Source organism: Mercenaria mercenaria, unplaced genomic scaffold (genome assembly GCF_021730395.1).
Source record: "Mercenaria mercenaria strain notata unplaced genomic scaffold, MADL_Memer_1 contig_3825, whole genome shotgun sequence".
Classification (NCBI taxonomy): Eukaryota; Metazoa; Mollusca; class Bivalvia; order Venerida; family Veneridae; genus Mercenaria; species Mercenaria mercenaria.
The window spans coordinates 51,671-69,229 of record NW_026462003.1 but is presented as its reverse complement, the minus strand read 5'-3'; the positions used below and the strand labels follow the sequence as shown (position 1 = coordinate 69,229).

The window sequence follows — 17,559 nt, the reverse complement described above, 5'->3', positions numbered from 1 at the left end:
TGGTAGCTGATCTATGCCATATCGTTTTTTTCGTTCTGTCACAGAGACACAACGACAAACGTCGATATGGCGCACCACCGACGTCGCCCTTCCGAATGTCGCACCGGCCAAACGTTGCCTCGCCGATTGTCGCCCCGCCGAATACTGGTATTAAAGCTAAAGTAACTTGAAGGCAGAGGAGATGTTTGAAACCTTTTGGATATTGTCCTTAATAAAAAAAATATTAAAAAATAAAAATGTTACTTTACAAACTTTAACTTTGGACGTAATAAAACGTGTAGAATATCACAAAATTATCTCAGTCAGGGTTAAACTGTCATTTTTCTGTTTACACTGACTGATAAGGAATAAAATTATAAATGTTACGGCATTAGTTACTGACACAATTGTGTGTACACACATTTATATCCATATTGTTTGCAGTATTATTAAACACTGTATTCTGCACTCAACAGAATCATCTGATCACCCCAACATCCAACATAGACCTCATGTTGATCATGATTATAGCAGATAGACAGTGGGTACGACAGAGCATCTAACATTGTGTGACATTGCTTCAAATCACCCGAGATACTATGTATGATGCCATTTTCCCAACCGCTGCACACCAGCAAGGATCCATCGTCTAGCACTATCATTCTCCGTGGCTTTTTAAAGTCGGTGTTTTTGTATTCAGCAGATATATCGCCTTGTAATGTTATACTGACGACACTGTTGCTGCCGTCGTCGCTGATAAAGATATGTCTCAGATCCTTACTAAGCATTAAGTAGTATGGTGTGACGAATGTCTTATTATCCAGTTGAATCGTGTTCTGGACGTTACCATGTGTATCTGTAATAAATACACACTTCGGATAAATGCATACTATATAGAGATGACCTTGATGACAAGTTATGCCTCTACAATCTCCTTTAACTGGAAACTTGCGGACAGTTGACAGTTTACCAGCTGTTGTCATTATAAGGATCTCTTTCTTGTCTGGTATTGTAACAGCAATATGGTCCTGAGGCACTACTGCAATGTCCCATGGACGAGAAGAAAGTGTTGTCTCTTCTATTACATCTTTATTTTGTATGTCAACAACTTTTACTTTCGCGTTGGTAAAGTCAGCCGCTACATGTTTGATAGTGGAAAGAACAACACAACCTGTTATAAAGCATTCCTCCTGATCAGATTTTGTTCTTATTTTCATGTTTTCTATTTTGGTTTACTTTTCCATTCGTTTCCTCCCCTTGGTTGTTACAAGAGAATTGAGTGTGAGCTTTCCGAGGGCATTTCGGCTTGAAAGCATGTCTTCCAGGTCTTGGTTTTCCTGAAATGTGTATTGCATGTTCGTCTTTTCTAAACTTTTGTCTGCTTCCTTTATTTCGTCTGACTTTAGTTTGGATTTAGCTTGTTTCACTGTAATGTAAAGTTGTCCATTCTGCTGTGAGGTTTTGTAGTCTTGTAGTTTCGACTGTAGTTGTTTGATATCTGAACTAATACCTGTACATATTTCAAGCACTTTCTTTACTGTTTGTTTATCTGTGGACTTCTTTTTGTCAGCATCTGTCTGGATTTGCATCTGTAGTTGGTCTAAGCGATCATTTATCTCTTTGCGAAACATTGTATTTTCTTTGAGTAGTCTATCATGACAGGAATCTAATTCATTTTCTCTACATGAGGTCAGCTTTATAACATCCTCGACCTCATTCACCTTCTGGTCCATCTCCCTCAGTACCTCTCTGAACTCTGCACTGTCCCCAATACCTGCACATTTATCAGGTATATAGTCAATGTCACATGCTCTGTGATCTAGGACGATACAATCGTTGCAGCCGAGAGCTTCATGTTTTGGACAGAAAAATTTAATCACTTCCTTTTTGTGCACCTGACACTTTTCAGAGCATTCGTTTGACCCCTTCTGGATAATTGCATGTTTATCTATATTATCTTTGTTTACCAGTTGATGATGTTTGGTCGCCTTTATCCTTTGATGATAAGCATAACAGTTCTTACACAAGTATTCTTGACAGTCCACACAAAATCTATGAGTTTCTATTTGCTGACCAATCGCCAAACATGGATCACATCTATTATCAAAGTCCTCTGCTGAGCCTTTGTATATTGAATCTTGAAAATCAGAAAGCTTTCGACCGGAAACTGCCAAAATTGAGAGTTCAAAGTTTGAACTTTATTTCAATCCAAAAAATGTTTGTTTATTTAACTGATGTAAGTTAGTTTTCCACAATATTACAAATATCCTATTGAAATTTTTTTTTTATCTTTTATTGATAATAGAAAACTTATGAAATTGATTGGAAGGGTAAATATTTCATGTCCGATTTTTACTTCCTTTTTGAGAAAAAGGTCTATTTATATCATGTTCTATTTGAATTGAACTTTGCTGTAGTCAAGGGACAATAACGCTACAAGTCTCTACGTAATTCAACAGTGACGATTTATCTCCTCATTATTCTATACAATTTTAGTATCACGCTATTTAATTATTGTCTTCTGAAAGAAAAGTTCATTTATAAGGGATTAAACCACCAGATTTACGTAAGATTTTTCGAAAATCTAAATCTGTTTTTCTACTACTTAATATATTATTGTTTCATGTACGCTATATATATACATGTATACAGTTATAAAGACTAAAAGGTCACTACTGATTTGTGAGACATGATAACAGAGATTTGAGTATATATATAAGCAAATGTTGAACCAGTACGCAGTAGAAAATGTATGTACAGTAGCATGATTAAATCTTTAACTTTCGTACAATAATAAGCATATATCTGTAAGTTACATACAATTATAAGAATAGATCTCTAACTTACATGTAATTACAAGAATAGATCTGTAACTTACATACAATAATCGATATAGATCTGTAAGTTACATATAATAACACAAGGGCGGATCCAGGATATTTTTCCAGGAGGGGTCCAAATGGGGAGGGGGGAAGTAGGTGCGGGAGGGGGTGTCCCCCTCCTGCTGGTAGGGGTACGTGGGACCTCCCCCGGAAAATGTTTGTTTCTCGGGGTCAACGGAGAGCGAATTTCGAGCGTTTTAGAGTAAGAAAAACGAGAATCTGAATCCCGTAAAAATGTAATCATCACTTCGAAATTAGAAATCCAATATTATTTTACAAATTTTCCCATGATATGAAAACGAGCATAATAGGGGTACGGATGAACAAGGATGAAAAAAACGTTATTGGCCTTGGCTAAGTTTAAGCCCCCTGTCAAAGACTCGCCGACTTCTTTAGGGTTATTAAAATATAATATAAATCATGTATTGCCATTATCGATGAGAGTGTTTACCGTTTGGTCTCAAAAAGTTTGTGTTTCAAAAGGTAGGGTTCTTTTCCAAGGGCTTTCCTGAATGTTGTAAAAGGTCGTGTAATGAATGTTTCCTGATGAAGGACCTACACAGCACGTTAAAATATGATTTTTTTTACCGTTTGTTCAACTGTGAGTGTGCAGCTTTAAACGTTTTTACCGTTAACTTTGAAAATTCTAGGGGGAGGGGGGAGGTCCGGAGACCCCTGACCCCCCCCCCCCCCCCTGGATCCGCCAATGTAACAGGAATAGATCTGTAATTTTCATACAATAACAGGAATAGATCTGTTACTTACATACAGTAAGAGGAATAGATCTGTAACTAACGTATAATAACAGGAATACATCTGTAACTTAAATACAATAAGAGGAATACATCTGTAACTTACATATAATAAGAGGAATAGATCTGTAACTTACATATAATTACAGGAATAGATCTGCAATTTAAATACAATGATAGGAATAGATGTGATACTCACATACAATGATAAGAATTAGATGTGTTACTTACATACAATGATATGAATAAATGTGCAACTTACATACAATAATAAGAATAGATGGTTACTTACATGCAATTACAGGAATAGATCTGCAACGTACATACAATGATAAGGATAGATTTGTTACTTACAAGCAGTTATAGGAATAGATCTGCAACTCACATACAATAATAAGGATTAGATGTGTTACTAACATACAACTATAGGAATAGATCTGTAACTTTCATACACTTTACTACCAAGCTATTTACGTCAGTAATGCTCAATTATGATTATTTGATATTTTTATCTCGGCAAGGTACAACATGAACAATCAAACAGGACAAGTATCAATATAAGAGAAGCAACTTGTCATACAATTATAAAGTATTTGAAAATAAGTAAAATATTAAACTGTTCATTCACGCATCTTTGCAGCAAAGGTTAATATCTCCATACTGAAATAGTTTTGTACCAATTCAATAAATTACAGTCTCACAAAAAGACTTTTACATTCTTCAAAATCTTGATGGAAGTGTCGTCTGCTGGTGATATGTCATCTTCTGTTAGTGATATGTCATCTCCTGTTAGTGATAGGTCATCGTCTGCTGTTGTTAGGTCATAGTCCGTTGGTGACATACAGTAGTCTGTTGGTGATATGCCATCGTATGATGTTGTTAGATCATCCCCTGCTAGAGATATGTAGTCGTCATCTAGTGATATGTCTATATGTCATTGTTTGTTAGTGGTACATGTAGGTCATCGTCAGCTTGTGAACCGCCAATTTTCTGCAATCTGGAGGTCTTCCTCACATGACGACCTGAAGTGGGGAAAGTGATTTAAAGTTAGCAACCATAAACTTATTGGCTACAGAAGCCCTCATAATATTTTCAAATAACTTTGGAAGCATCATTCATATCAAAGAACATAAAGTACCAGTAATCGTGTTACAAAGCATTAGAAGTATATATAAACTTCACGAAATAAAATAGCCTATAACATTATATAATATTACAGAGGACACGACACGTGATCACCACACAATAACTTGGTACCTGAAACATGCTCCCAAACAGAGATTCTTTTAATTATCACCACGGAAAGAACATACTTAAGTTATTTGTACACTCTTTTAAGCTCACTATTACTGGCATCTTTCCATATCTTAACAATGTTTTAAGGTTTAAGATCACTATAATTGACATCTACACATGTAAACCATTCTAATATCCATATAAATTGTATCTTTCTACATCTAAATCATTTAGGCAACTAAAATTGAGAAATGTACACCTGTAAACAACTTTAAGGGGACTATAATTGGCATCTTTCCACATGCACACCACTTTAAGGTCACTAAAAGTTGCATCTTTCCACAGGTAAAACACTTAAAGGTGATTATGTATGCAAATCATTTAAGGTAGCTAGCTATAACTGACATCTTCTTACATCTTATTAATACTGGAAAATGAGAACCTTTCGCGTGGATCGATTTATTTTTGCTATATAAAATAGCTGGACGTATCCATTAAAATAAATATCGCAGGAAAAAAATAACACCTGGCTAGAAAATTATGTCTGCTCATATGAGTTCAAGATAACTGGTTCTGTAAATACACAAAATACACCGCTACGAATATTTATTGTTAACGAAAAGAACTGTGGCCTTCGCCATTAGTTTCCAATTCCAAAAGCAAATACATAGAAATTACAGAACTGATGAATGGCAGAACGTAGATAAATGATTCAAGCATCAAGAGACTCTTCTAAATAATCTGTAAATACAGAAATATGCACCGCTTCAATGACAAAAATTATGGCCTTATATTTACGCCATCAATTTCTCATTCCAAGTGTGCATGCGTTTTGAAGAGAGACCCGTTTATGTGGTTGGTAGTTAAATTATAGCTAATGAGTTATGAACAAGTAATTTGGATAAAGACTGGACTGTTGGATATGGTTAATTTGCAGTGTATTGGATGAAGAATAATGCCTAACCATAACTAAATACAACAACTAGACTACGAAAGACGATATCGGACTAAATACAATAATAAGACTGCAGAGAACAATACGGGAAACAGAGTAATGAAAAGTATGGTTGAGAATTCGAGGACATATTTTAAAGGGCATAAAAGTGAGGATAACTGTATTTTTGTCGAGTTTTGATCATTGACAAGCCTGCTGTGTATTAGTAAATTTTGTGAATGAGATGCATGTATTTACATTGATTCGACCTCTCAACCAAATATCATACCATATCTTAAAGATTTTGAAGAAAACACATTTTCAGATGTCTGCTATCATTCTTCTTGCATTTTCTGCTTCCAAAGGAACTTTTACAGATTTTATTAACTATCACAACAACAATCTTTAAGTGCCGTGTGGCGGCAGTAAAAAAGTTTCCCCGTACTTGGATTCAGTGTTGTTATATTTTCTAGTCCTTTGGGATCATGGAGTCCATTCAACATATATAGTTTGATAGTTTGATAGTTTTATTTTTCAAAGTTCCATAAGGCAAAATAGCCCATGAGGAAGAACAAAACATAATACATGGCAGGACAGTGTTTAACAAATGTATACAATGATATGGTTCATCGGAGAAGGTATACAATAAATTGCATATCAATTACAAACATATCAATCATTTAAGAACACATGATGATACAAAAATAATGATTTCATTAAAGTAATATGAATTAGTGCTTAACAGAACTTACTAGTGTCACATTTTGAATATTACACATGTTACAGAATCTCGTCATTTTACATATATATTTGTTTTGTAAATAGTGGATACATGTAATAGCTTTGACTAATACATATGTTATATTATTGTTTTATACTATGTGGGTAAATGTAGTACTGGTAGCATTCGATCAATAGATATGTTATATCCTGTATGCTTATACAAACACATATATACACATTTTCAATCATATACACATCATATGTATACAATATATACACAATATGAAAGTTGACCTTGCCGAAACGAAACACAAGCTCAACATATCAAATAAACTGTAAATTATAGTTTATCATGATACTATTACGTTAAACAAAATACACTGCAAAAAAAGAATTAAACTAGGATTCTTATGGCAGTTTGCCTTAAGAAAATACCAGTTAAAATGACTATAAATGAGAGGTTAGAATATAAGTTTAAAGCGTACAATATACCGTGTCTAGGCGTACATATAGCACTTATGTTCATTTACTAAATTAATTAAATCATTTATTTATCTATACATACTACAGTAACGAAATACATACGTCTGTAATAAAAGAGAGTATCTAATATTAAGAAACATTAACATTATTTTCGTTGACAGCAACTGGGTATAACCTTTCTTTTCTTAAAGCAAAAGCTTTGTTCACAAAATTCCCTAACTTTCGTATTATGCAAACATTTTCAGAATTTAACAGTTCAATAAATTTTGGCATATTTGGTCTTTTCCAGTAATACATGGGAATAAAACGTTTTCTTAGATTATTATATACTTTACATTCCAATACAAAATGGTATTCATCTTCTAAAACATCACAAGAAAAACATTTCCTTTCATTAAGAGGTGTACTGTTTGGCTTAGTCCATCTGCCAGTTTCAATATGCAATCTGTGAGAAGAAACTCTTAACTTAGTAAAATCTGTACAAAAACGTTTGATGTTTATACAATTGAGATATGGTTGAAACTTAAAAATAGCAATATGTCTGTAGAATATAGCCCTGCTTGAATTGTCTAACCTACTTGACCAATTTTGTACAAATTGATCTTTAATCTTTGTTTTACGTGCCATAAGAACAGGTTAGTGTTACCAACACTTTGCATAAACCATGCATCATAAAAACCTAACGTACATAAAAGATTTTTTACTAGTGAACACCAGTTTGTTTTTATTGGGTAATTTTCACAATCATTTTTCAATAAATTATACACTTTGTTAACAAATTTGTTCTCATTTGTATGCAATATTTTTACCCAGTATTTTATGATGTTATAATAACGCATTGACTGGAAAGATAATCTACCGAGTTCACCATATATGAAATCGTTTTGAGTAGTTTTCTTAACACATAATATGCGTTTGCAAAATTGCATGTGAACTCTTTCAATTGCATTGCCATGTACAACACCCCAAACTTCACTGCTGTAGTTAAGAAGGACTTATTAGCTTATCAAAAAGATCCAACCTATGAGAAGTAGAAATATTTACAAATCTATAAAGATATTTGTTCATTTTAAATATGGCTTTCATTGCCTGGCCTGCAATTGTATTTTGTGCTTCTGCAAAAGATCCGCCTGTAGTAAAAACGATACACAAATATGTAAATTTAGTAACAATATCAATAATCTGCTCTTTATAATAAAAATTCATATCTCTAGGTAATCTTCCTCCTTTTCTAAATATCATGATTTTAGTTTTAGACGTATTCACGGTAAGCTTCCATCTATCACAATAATCTGACAGAACATTTAAACCAATTTGCAATTCATCTCTGCTATTTGCAAAAATGACAATATCATCGGCAAACATAATTAGAAACATTTTAAACATATTAACATCAATGCCTTCAATTTCACTTTTAATATATTGATCTTCTAAGTCATTTAGAAACATTGAAAAGAGAAAGGGAGATAAGCATTCACCTTGTTTTACACCAAGTATACATTCATATTCATCACTTAATTTGTTACAATATTTTACTCTTGCTTTCACTGTTGAGTACATAGATCGTATTATATTCAAAATTTTGCCACGTACACCTAATTTTATCATCTTAAACCATAAATTATCACGCACAATGTAGTCAAAAGCTTTAGTAAAATCAATGAATGCACAGAAAAGTTGTCGGCCTTGGTTAAGCATGTGAGTAATAAGGCCATGCAATACAAAAATATTATCAGTAGTTCCCATATTCGGTCTAAACCCTGCTTGCGCTTCTACATATACACCATATATTTCAGCCCAATGAGACAATCTATTATTTAAAATGCGGGTGAAAAGTTTACCCAATACACTTAGTAACGTTATGCCTCTATAGTTATTTACGTCATTAATGCTGCCCTTTTTATGTAATGGAATTACAAAACCTTCAGACCAGCTTACTGGAAAAAAACCTTTTTCGAAAATTTTGTTAAATAAAAATATTAATGATGACATAAATACATGTTTACCGTGAATAAAAAATTCGTTCAAAAGGGTATCTGGGCCTCCGCTTCTACCAGGTTTAAGTTGCTTTATAGCTTTGGTAATTTCATACTCATTAATTGTGATGTTTAATTCATCAAACATAACTCCAAATTCATCATTTTCGTAACGTTCAATAAAATATGTAATATCCTCATCTGGTGAGTAAAAATGGCTCTGTGGGTTATTGACAGCTTTAAAGTATTGTTCAAAAGTTTCAATATGTACATTAGACCGTTGAATGCCAGCACTTTTCTTTAACATATTCCAATAAAGTTTTGCATTTTTATGTCTAGCTTGAACAAGTTTTAATGATTCAGCTTTATCGTATTCAAATCTACATTTTCTAATACATGATTTATAATCAGATCTTGCACGTACCATATTAATTCTGTTTTCGTCACATTTATTTAATCTGTAAGTATTCAACATTCTATAAAAAACAGTTCTCTTTTCACAACATTCTTCATTGAACCATGCATTATTATTATCAGAGGATATGACATTATCAGATTTGACATTTATATACTTTTTAAACAAAGGGGACGCAACTTCTTCTATCAAAATTGTAAATTCATCTATACACTCATCAATATCTTGATTGTTTTCCGCAACATTTATATGCTCATTAAAACTGTTTAATTTATCAACAATACACTGTGATGAAACACCATCAATAAAATCATTTGTCAGGTCATTGGACCATACATATTTGTATTTCACGTTTTCATACTCAGTATTTGTTTCATGAACACATGGCTTTTCAAATTCAAAAGTAAAAGAGACAACAGATACCAAGTTGAAAATTTATACTGGAATAATTTCTAGGCCCTTATTGCTTGCTATCAACTCGACTTATGTAACCATAATCGTTTAATGTATTAGGGAAAATATACTCTTTTAGTTTTGTGGCCTTTCTTGAACACCATATCTTTTCATATATGCACTACTTTGTAAACAAACTGAATTCTGTGTTTTAGCTTACGGTATGCAAAATGAAAATAAAGATAGTGAACTTTTTTCACTTTTTTTCTTTAAATCAAAATCTGTAGGATATTGATAAATGTTTGGAGAATGTAAAGTGCTACTATTTTCACACACAAAATATTAATTGTTGACTTTGAATGTACACAATGAGTCGTTATATTACTCTTGTCAACAACTGTCAGATTACTGATATACATGTATACTGTAACACTGAATTCCGGAAAAGGGCTGCATAAAAGGGCAACACTTTCGGACAGGTTCAGCGCCTTTAAAAAGTCACTATTTTCAAAGAACTGTTACATCTTCGTTTCGATGCATTTGCAATAATGTCCCAGTGCTGAAATTCGACATAACTATGTTAAAGGTAGTATTCAGCAATTGTTTATTTCTATTTCCTTACAGCGGAAAACTGTTTGAGAATAATTTAAGTTCCACTATACGGGACAGTACGGCAGAAGATATAATGATCAGGTAGATTGTTGGTAAAGATGTTGTTCGTTTATCAAATATTTCTGTGTTTTGAAGATATACTCCTAAACCTTAAAAGAGGTAGAAAATCTGATTTCAGACATAATGTCCTCTATCAAACCATCACGGAAAACATAAGCCTTGCCCGGGAATTGCACTAACAACTCCACCATCCATAGAGCTGCTACGCTTTCCCTTTTGAGCTTAGCAGACGAGCCAAACATTATCAATATTGATTAGAAATAAAGGGTCTAGATGAATTGTTCAAAATGTGAAATATTGCATTTTGCGATCAAAGGATGCTACTCTGGACGATACTGATCAGACCTGGCAAATCATCAAAACTGACCGATATAATGTACGTATTACATCGTAATATTCTCTCCTAATCTAGTTAAGGCTAACAAGGAGATGGAGAGGCTGGAGTGTTAACAATGTGACAATGGTCGTCATAGATCTGGTCAAACTGGTCTTATCTGACCCACACTAGCAAAAATAAAACGGACGAACTGCTATATATACTAATCAAGAAGTATATTTTTAATTACAGTACATGTATTTTTTGGGTGGTGTTGCGAGATGCTGGTGCCGTTTTTTTTGTCAGTGATTCTGTTATAACACAGTTATTACCCTATTAAAGGGGTATCCAATGTTCAAAGACTCTATAGTTTTCACTCAGTTTAGGTAATTCTGTTATATAACGCTTGTTACATAATCTAACCAGTGATGCTACACTGTAGATTCATACAGTACTAATCTGTTCTCCGCATGTAACTGCCAACTTCTCCACATGAACCAGAGTCAGAGAACGAAATGACTTAAGACACATTCATCACGTAGAATATGCGCCTTGCCCGAGGATCGAACTTACAAACCTTTGATCCGTATACCCTCCATATTTAACTAAGCTTAAATTTAGTACTTACAGTGCATTTAATTCTAGGATGGTTTGTTACCTCCAGTGCCATTTAGAAAAGCAAAAATATCCACCAACCCCACGAACAGGAAATTTTAGACAATGCAGAAGAACTGTTGAAAGGGAAGAACAGAAATGTAGTATGCTGGTGATATGTCATCGTCTGCTAGTTAAAGGTCAACGTCTGCTGGTAATTTGCAGACGTCTGATGGTTATATGCCATCGTCTGCTGGACCAGGTCCAGAGTCATAGTCTACAGACATAGTCTGCTGGTGATACGTCATCGTCTGCTTGTGATGCGTTATCTGCTTGTGATACATTATTGTTTGCTGGTGATAGTTCATCGTCTGCTGTTTATGTTCCGTCGTCCCTGGTGATAGACCATCATCTGTTGGTGATATGCCATCTTCAGCTGGCGATACGTCATCATCAGCTGCTGAAATGACACCATTTGCTGATGAAATGCCGTCGTCTTCTGGCATTTGGTTACTTTCAGCTGGTGATATGCCATCGTCTACTGGTGTTATGCCATCGTCTGCTGGTGATATGTCATCGTTTCTGTTTATAGGTGACCGTCTGCTGCAGATACGTTATAGCCTGCTGGTGGTAAGCAGTCGTCTGCTGGTAATTTAATTTATCTGCTCTTGATAGGTCAACTTTTGCTGGTATCATCGTCGTCTAGTGATGTACCAACGTTTACTGGTGATAAGTCCTCGTCTGCTGTTGGTAGATGATCTTCTCTGGTGATATACCGTCGTCTGCTGCTGATGTTCCATCGTCTGTTGTTGATGAGTCATCGTCTGCTGTTGATATTTCATCGTCTGCTGGTATTATGCCGTCATCTTCTGGCTCTTGGTTATCATCTGCTGGTGATGTGCTATCATCTTCTGGTGATATATTATCGTCTGCTGTTGTTATGTCATCGTTTGCTGGTGATATGCAGTCATCTGGTGGTGATATGCTGTATTCTGCTGGTTATATACCATCGTCTGCTGGTGATATATTGTCGCCTGCTGGTAATAAGTTATCGTCTGCTATTGATCTGTCATCCTCTGCTGGTGGAAGATCATCGTCTGTCTGTGTATGTCGTCGTCTGCTGGCTATATGTCATCGTTTGCTGGCGATAGGCCATCGTCTGCTTGTTGTATATATCAATATCAACTTGTGGTATGTCATCATCAGCTGGCGAGAGGTCATCATCGACTAATGACAGGTCATCGTCTGCTGGTGACAGGTCATCAACTGCTGGTGACAAGTCATCGACTGCTGGTGTCATGTCATCATCCGCTTGTGATAGTTCATTCCCTGCTGATGACAGACAGGCGCGTAGCTGTCCATACGCACGGACGCACATGTGGTCATTTTATAGAAGTGAAAAAAAGAGGGTTTTTTCTTCATAAGATGTAATAAAAATTAGATCTAAGGGAGGTTAAGCATGATGGGGAATAATAAACAGTGTTATTCTGACTGGGTGCCTGTCAGTCAGAATCCATTATCACTAAAATAATCTTCACACTGCCTTTTTGGTAGTGCTGGTGTAAAAGAGAGATTATCCGTACGCGGTGTACACACCTTCGTTCACACGGCGGGACTTTTTTTGTAGTGAGTAGATCAAGGGATACGAATTGATTCACATCTCAAACCTGTAAATGGTACTCATGTACCAACTATCAAATCAATTACAATCATAACAGAGTTTGATATATACAAATTTTAATGTTGAAAATTATAATTATGGTATGAAATAATGTACAATATTTGTATCAGATCAGTAAACCTTTAATCAATGTAAATATAATTCATTTATCAATTGCAATGTAAATAATCAACATAGACCACATGCAAAAAGTAGATAGAAGTATTTTTACTAAAACAATAAAAATAACTGTAATCATGATAGTGTGACAGATATCAATGAATAATGATTTTGTTTCATTAATTTGTTTAAAGTAGTTGTTTTTTTGTGTATTTTTTTACATATCAAATACTAATTGTCTACTGGTGATATGCCATCGTCTACTGGCCTAGGCCATCGTCTGCTGGTGACAGGCCATCGTTTGCTGGTGATAGGCCATCGTCTGCTGGTGACAGGCCATCGTTTGCTGGTGACAGGCCATCGTCTGCTGGTGACAGGCCTTCGTTTGCTGGTGACAGGCCATCGTCTGCTGGTGACAGGCCATCGTTTGCTGGTGACAGGCTATCGTCTGCTGGCGATGGGCCATCGTTTGCTGGTGACATGCCACCGTGTACTTGTTATATGTTGCATTGTCAAATTGCGGTAAGTCATTTTATGCTGATAAGAGGTCATCATCGGCAGGTGACGAGTCATCGTCCGTTGTTGACATGACATCAACAGCTGGTGACTTTGTAAAGTGGTCAAAACTTAGTATGATAATAAAGACTTTAAGAATAATATTGATAGACTTCTACAGTTTTCAAAAAGCGGAATACTAATAACATTTGTGTTTATTACAATGTAAAAACGATTACATGACTCCTTCTATAAATAGCCGATTCTTTGTTTGTGCTCTATAACCAGTCTTATATTCAACACTATGTTTTAATGAGCTGAAGTAGTTAAATGTTTGAAAAACATCTAGGTGAAATCTATTTCTGGTTTCATCAAAATAAACATAACTTGATGGTTTGCCGGTTAATAGTTAAAACTATTGACCCGAGGTCCGAAGTTACTTTGAGAAACAACATTGATATAGTTTACTGCTAACTAAGAGATATTTTCATGTATGTTCAAAACAACTGTAAAATTGACACAGATAGCAAAGTTCATATAATTTGAAGATAGTGGAGAATTTGGAATGAGAATATTCATATTTGATAATGACAGTCATCAAATTTTTCTACTTATTTGAATTATATTTATTATGGTTTCACTGGATCGACAAAAAGTAGCCATTGTAAAAACCTCATAAGATTATTAATATTATTACTTTACAAAATATTAATTTGGGTTGTACTAAAACGTGTAGAATCAGATGATACTATCTGAGTCAGGTTAAAGCTGTTCACAATGTCACTTTTCAGTTTTCTGTTCACACTGACTGATAGAGATGAAAAGTTTAAATTTATGACAACATCTACTTACATATTTTATCTACAGAGATAAATGATAAAATGAATTTCAGTAACAAGTGAAAATCATAACACAAAAGTGTACTTTGCATGATTGGAAATGTTTGCCGTGTCATAAAACACGTTATTTTGCACTCAACACAATCATCTGATCACTAATACATCCGACATAGACCTCCTGATGATCAAGATTATAGCATATAGAGGACGGGTACAACAGATCATCTATCATTGTGTAACATTGCTTCAAATCACTCGAGATACGATGCATGCTGCCATTTTTCCTACAGCAACACACCAGCAAGGATCCATCGTTTAGCATCATCATTCCCCGTGGGCCTTGAAAGTTTTTGTTTTTGTATTCAGCAGATATATCACCTTGTAATGTTATACTGAAGAAACTGTCGCTACCAGCGTCACTGATGAAGATATGTCTCAGATCCTTACTTAGCAATAAGTAGTATGGATCGGCAGTTCTCTTATTATCCAGTTTAATTGTGTTCTGGACGTTACCTTGTGTATCTGTAATAAATACACACTTCGGATCAATGCACACTGTATAGAGATGACCTTGATGATAAGCTATACCACTACATTCTCCTTTAACTGGAAACTTGCGGGTAATTGACAGTTTACCAGCTGTTGTCATTATAAGGATTGCTTTCTTCTCTGGCATTGTCACAGCAATATGGTCCTGAGGCATTACTGCAATGTCCCATGGATTTGAAGAAAGTGTTGTCTCTTCTATTACAGCTTTATTTTTTATGTCAACAACTTTCAGTTTGTAATTGTCATAGTCAGCCGCCACAAGTTTATTAGAGGACAGGACAACACATCCTGTGATAAAGCATTCCTCCTGATCTGACTTTGTCTTTATGTTTATATATTCTTTTTGTGTTATTTGTTCAATTGGTTTCCTCCTTTTTGTTGATACAAGAGAAGAAGAGAGTGCGAGCTTTCCAAGTGCATGTTGTCTTGAAAGCATGTTTGTCAGGTCTTGATTTTGCTCAAATGTGTATTGCATGTTTGTCGTTTCTAAACTTTTGTCTGTCTCTTTTATTTCGTCTGATTTCAGTTTTGATTTAGCTTGTTTCATTGTAATGTAAAGTTGTCCATTCTGCTGTGAGGCTTTGTAATCTTGTAGTCTTGACTTTAGTTGTTTGATATCTGAAGAAATGTTTGTAAATGTTTCAAGCACCTTCTTTACTGTTTGTTTATCTGTGGATTTCTTTTTGTCAGCATCTGTCTGGATTTGCTTTTGTAGTTGGTCTAAGCGATCATTTATCTCTTTGCGAAACATTGTAATTTCTTTGAGTAGCTTATCATGGCAGCAATCTAATTCTTTTTCTCTACACGAGGCCAACTTTATAACATCCTCGACTTCATTCATCTTCTGGTCCAGCTCACTCAGTACCTCTCTGAACTCTGCACTGTCCCCAATACCAGCACATTTCTCAGGTATATAGTCAATGTCACATGCTCTGTGATTAAGGACGATACAATCGTTGCAGCCGAGAGCTTCATGTTTTAGACAGAAAAATTTAATCACTTCCTTTTTGTGCACTTGACACTTCTCAGTGCATTCGTCGGACTCCTTGCTAACAGCATGTTTAGCCATATTATTTTTGTTTACCAGGTGATGATGTTTGGTCGCCTTTATCCTTTGATGGTAAGCAAAGCAGTTCTTACATAAGTGTCCTTGACAGTCCACACAAAATCCATGAGCTTCTATTTGCTGACCAATCGCCAAACATGGTTCACATCTATGATCAAAGTCCTCTGCAGAACCTTTAGATATGGAACCTTGAAAATCAGAAACCTTTCGACCCGAAACTGCCATATTTAGATTTCAAACCTTGAGATATCTTTGTTTATTTAACTGATGTAATTTGTTCCTTAGTTTTCCACAATATTACAAATATCCTATTGAAATGAAATCTAAACTTTTATTGATGATAGAAAACTTATCAAATTGATTTCAAGGGTACACATTTCCTGTCCGATTTTTACTTCCTTCTATTTATATCTACTTCCTTCGTTCTAATTTAATTGAACTTTGTTGTAGTCAAGGGACAATAACGCTACAAGTCTCTACGTAATTCAACAGTGGCGATTTATCTCCTCTCCATCTGTTTTGTCGAATACTTGCAACTACAGTTAAATAGCGATATTTTCCGTTTTAAGGGATCATGCTGCCATATTTACGAGTACATAAGCAATTAAACCTTAAGTATTTTTATTATTTAAATGTAAATATAAGATAAAGCAATTCAATAAGTATTTGAGGAAGCATTGATTTATATTAAAAAGCATGTATACTGTTAAACATACAGAGCGTTAGTTACGTATAAATATTTGTTTACAAGCTACCATACTAGAAATGTATGTATGCTCAATTTCAGAACGAACACATTCTCGACATGTCTACGGATTACAAGAATTTAACTGACCAGGGAATTACATTCCTTTGTGTTCCAGAGGATCATTGCAAGGTAGTTGCAGAACTTATGTTTCAAACTAGAGACAAAGGAAATGACTGGATACCTTACAGGCATTCGAGGGCGACAGTGTCAGGCGTTTGCAGAGCTTGTGTTTCAAACTACAGACAAAGGAGATGACTGGATATCTTACAGACATTCGAGAGGGACATTGCCAGGTATGTGCAGAACTTGTGTTTCAAACTAGAGACAAAGAAAATGACTGGATACCTTACAGACATTCGAGGGCGACAGTGTCAGGCGTTTGCAGAGCTTGTGTTTCAAACTACAGACAAAGGAGATGACTGGATATCTTACAGACATTCGAGAGGGACATTGCCAGGTATGTGCAGAACTTGTGTTTCAAACTAGAGACAAAGAAAATGACTGGATACCTTACAGACATTCGGGAGTGACATGGCCATTTTGCAATGTCTTTAAATATAAAAATATTTCGGAAATTCCAACAAGGTTAGAATAGAATGTTTTAAATTACCTTTTTGTTTAAGGAAATCGAAAAAGGCTAAGGTTTTTTATCTCTAAATTCATTTTGCTTTAAAAAGTCACACGAATTCACATAAATATCTGGAATAAACAAACGAAAGAAGGAAAA

The 17,559-nt window shown here is 34.9% G+C and overlaps 3 protein-coding genes across 3 annotated transcripts; all 3 read right to left on the bottom strand.

Annotated features, from left to right (window-relative positions):
- Positions 1-428: 428 nt before the first annotated feature.
- LOC128553440 (uncharacterized) lies at positions 429-1,196 on the bottom strand. Its single transcript, XM_053534588.1, has one exon. The coding sequence runs from the start codon at positions 1,194-1,196 to the stop codon at positions 429-431; it is 768 nt and encodes a 255-aa protein (XP_053390563.1).
- Positions 1,197-11,591: 10,395 nt separating this feature from the next.
- Positions 11,592-13,617, bottom strand: LOC128553439 (germ cell nuclear acidic protein-like). Its single transcript, XM_053534587.1, has 3 exons — positions 13,431-13,617; positions 12,080-12,308; positions 11,592-11,958 (listed from the first exon to the last, which is right to left on the bottom strand). Exons 1-3 carry the CDS (start codon positions 13,615-13,617, stop codon positions 11,592-11,594), a joined length of 783 nt encoding a protein of 260 aa, XP_053390562.1.
- Positions 13,618-14,593: 976 nt separating this feature from the next.
- On the bottom strand, positions 14,594-16,309 carry LOC128553438 (uncharacterized). Its single transcript, XM_053534586.1, has one exon. It carries the CDS (start codon positions 16,307-16,309, stop codon positions 14,594-14,596), a length of 1,716 nt encoding a protein of 571 aa, XP_053390561.1.
- Positions 16,310-17,559: the final 1,250 nt, after the last annotated feature.